Source organism: Octopus bimaculoides, chromosome 7 (assembly GCF_001194135.2).
Source record: "Octopus bimaculoides isolate UCB-OBI-ISO-001 chromosome 7, ASM119413v2, whole genome shotgun sequence".
NCBI classification, from domain to species: Eukaryota; Metazoa; Mollusca; class Cephalopoda; order Octopoda; family Octopodidae; genus Octopus; species Octopus bimaculoides.
In genome coordinates this window covers 44,542,238-44,546,109 of record NC_068987.1, presented here as the reverse complement: position 1 = coordinate 44,546,109, position 3,872 = coordinate 44,542,238, and the positions used below count along the sequence as shown (strand labels likewise).

The 3,872-nt window shown below is 39.1% G+C and overlaps 1 protein-coding gene across 2 annotated transcripts in view; it reads left to right on the top strand.

Annotated features, from left to right (window-relative positions):
- The window catches only part of LOC106868631 (nucleolar protein 11), a 57,974-nt gene that overhangs the window by 38,595 nt on the left and 15,507 nt on the right, over nucleotides 1-3,872 (top strand). For both annotated transcript variants that reach the window (XM_014913984.2, XM_014913994.2), the window contains exon 9: nucleotides 2,248-2,316. In XM_014913984.2, the coding sequence (XP_014769470.1) occupies nucleotides 2,248-2,316 (69 nt within the window). The remainder of the gene's footprint in view (nucleotides 1-2,247; nucleotides 2,317-3,872) is intronic.

Genomic DNA, 3,872 nt, shown 5'->3' with positions numbered 1-3,872 from the left:
GTGGCACATAAGATGTACCATCCTGAGCGTGACCGTTGCCAGTACCGCCTGACTGGCCTTGTAGGGTTTTCGAGCGAGATCGTTGCCAGTGCCCCTGGACTGGCTCTTGTGCGGGTGGCACATAAAAGACACCATTTCGAGCGTGGCCGTTTTCGTGCGGGTGACACGTAAAAGCACCCACTACACTCTCTGAGTGGTTGGCATTAGGAAGGGCATCCAGCTGTAGAAACTCTGCCAAATTAGATTGGAGCCTGGTGTAGCCATCCGGTTGCACCAGTCCTCAGTCAAATCGTCCAACCCATGCTAGCATGGAAAGCGGACGTTAAATGATGATGATGATGATGATGAAGATATAAATTCTATAATTATAAGCATAATTATAATTAGGGTCCAGCACATACCGAAATTTAGATATAGCAGTTAAATGCTATTCCTCTACCATAAGATATCTCCCAGACAGCAACACTCTTAATTCATGTAGGTAAAGAGAATACCTACGTGAATTAAGAGTGTTGCTGTTTGGGAGATATCTTATGGTAGAGAATTAGTATTTAACTGCTATTTCTAAATTTCGGTATGTGCTGGACCCTAATTATAATTATGCTTATAACTATAGAATTTTTGTATAAGGTTACCGATAAAGGTTATTTTAACATACCAAACTACTTGGTAAAATTATTAATTATTAATTAATTTTACCCTTTATTATTATTATTGAATATAGGCGCGGGCAAGGCTGTGTGGTTAGGAAGCTTGCTTCCCAGCTACATGGTTTCGGGTTCAGTCCCACCGCGTGGCACCTTGGGCAAGTGTCTTCTGCTATAGCCCTGAGCCGACCGAAGCTTTGTGATGGAATTTGGTAGGCGGAAGTTACTGCCGTGTGTGTATATGTCTGTGTATGTGCTTGTGCCTCTCTCCTAGAGAGTGAGAGAGGGAATATGTGTGTGTGTATTTATGTATACATACTTTATTTGTGGGTTAACAAGGCTGCCATTGGTTTCGTGTCAAAAGAAATCTCAATTATCAAGGGACGTCGGTGTGCATTTCCATCTTGGATGAAAACTCAATAAAGTCACATAAGATCGTGCAAAATTTTGAAATAAAATAAATATACATATCAGGCAAAACAACTCTAAATTATCTCCTTTGCATCAATTCGAATTTATAAATATACATGCGTGTATGTCCATGCATAGTATGAGCACACATGCACACTGGGTCGCATAACCACACCTTCATTATGCATTTTGAGTGTGTGCACTTAATAGTTTATATTTGCACATATGTGCGCATAATTGCAGGGATTCACATTTTTTCACAAATCTTGACTTCAAACTTGGTCCATGTTGTGAATTCATAGGATTGTGCATTTATACGTTGTGTACATATTTATACACTAGGTTTAGACTTCCCTCAATATGAAACCAATGGTGGCCATCTTAACCCACAAATAAGGAATATTTATCCACCAATACAGTTTTGTGTTGAGCACTTTTTCTCTCCATTCAGCATTAACACACACACACTCACAGCAGGTTTCCATCTATCATGTCCACAATTCATTTAGAAGACATTGGTTCAGCCAGGGGCTATAGTAAAAAAAATGAAAAACACGCAAGGTGCTGTGCAGTGAGGCTGAACCTGAAATTACATGGTTGCAAAGCAAGCTTCTTAATCATGCACCCATGCCTACATCTAAAGAAGCATCTCCCCAATGGGAAACCAAACCCCAGTCTCCAGCATGGCAGGTAGAGATACTTATCACTATAGTACTATTGTGTTCTTCATCCATAAGGGATGTTAGAACTGGACAAATACCACAGTAAATCTGTCTTTCACAATGTATTTTTATTAAATGTGATACATTAATGGCTATTTTAATTTTAATGCTGTTTCTGTCACATATAACTGACATGTGTGTGCATTATGTGTACAGTTGTGTGTCTGAGAAAAATCACTCAGCTATGGATGCTATTGCTCTTATTTTCCCTGTCAATGGATCAACTGCTGATTTTGCATTTTTGAAGATGTGTGGAATAAAATATCTCTTGTTTGAAAAACCAGTAAGGGTTAGTGACAAGAAGAACATCTGGCTGTAAAACAATGCCTCAGTATATTCACGTAACTCATACTAGCATAGAAAAACAGACATAAAGAGAAACGGAAATGAATGATATTTTATTTCTTCTGTATATTATTTCAGGTCAAGTCATTGCATTATATTTCCTTTTGTTATTCTTCTTCCAGTCAGATGAAAAAGTCAGTGATGAAGAAGCAATCCAGAACTTGTTTACAAAATTGTTTGATTTTCAACAAGTAAGGAAACGTTTTGTTTAATAACTTGCAATATTAGTCCAATCCATGCGAGCATGGATCATGAATGTGATGTTCAATGATGAGATGTTAGCTCTAAATGGGGCTGGATATTGGGAGAGGTTCTTGGTAGGGTCTCTAGTTCTTTCTTATTTTCACAAAAAATACAATCACTGTTTACAGTTGAAGCAGAACTGCCCACAAAGCACATCATCCAATTTTTATATATCCACATGTATAGATATACTAGCTTAAAAGCCACCCAATAGGGTGGCTTTTAGGCAAGTGACCCTGAATGGGAAGATCTGCAAACAGATCTCTGACTTGTTTTGGAGAATTTGTTGCAATTGCTTCCTCCAGAATCATATCTCAATGATGAATATGTTGTCGCAAAAAATCATGTAAAACAATCGCAGTAATGAAAACTTATTATTATTATTATTGTTCAGGTCACTGCTTGGAATTGAACTCAGAATTTTGGGGTTAGTACGCCATATGCCCGTGGGCATGTGGCATACTGGTTTCTGAGTTTGATTTCAAGCAGTTACCTGAACAATAATAATAATAACATCGAAAAATACCTTAGGAATGAGAACCCAGGTTTGAAATTTCCCCAAGACACCTGAAGAAGACTGCAGGGTATATCTGCCAAAACATTTGTTAACAACAAACAAGATGAGGACAGATATCCGTCGAATGTAAATAATGTACATAATTCCTCATCTCTTAAATATAGAACTCTAAACACTCTATCTGGGTTCTCATCCAGTCTGTGCAACCTCTCCTCAGCCTCCTTCCTTATAGATCTTACAACCACCCTCTTTGCATGATTCTTCATGTTATTATACCAGGCTTTCATTTGCTCAGTCCTATTAGTACATAAATCTTTGTTTGCCTCCTTCTTCCTCACTATTGCATCCCTCACCTCCTCTTTCCGCCATCATATATCTCCTTGATCTCTCTTACCCTTTGTCCTTCCACACACTTTGTCACATGCCTTTAGTACCCTTTTTTTAAAAGACTTCCACAGATCTGGTGCCTCAATGCTTACCAACTCCCCCCTCAAACCTTGCTCTTGTTTCTTCTTCCTTCAGTTTCATCACCTTTCTCCTCTCAACCATTCCCTTTCTCACAAGTCAGCAACCACCAACTTTTACTGCAACTCCCCTGGTATTCACATCTCTCAGATATTTTCTGTTTTTCCTGCCAACCAACATGAAATCAATTTCTGTCTCATTACTCCTGCACTGAAAGTCACCTTCCTTTTCTCTGTTTTCCAAAACCACATATTCGCCACACACAAACTCTTTCTCATCACAAAACTCCAACAGCATCCTTCCTTCCAAATTTCTCTCCCCAATTCCATTTCTCCCATGCACACCCTCAGAGCCCTGGTTCCATTTCCCAACATGTCCATTAAAATCACCCATGCCCAAAACCAATTCATCAACCTTTTGTAAGTCCCACTCATTTGCCATTTCATCAAAGAACTGCTCTTTCTCAGCGATTCCCGCTTCCACTTTGCGGACCATACCCACAAATCACCTTCATGCTAATAC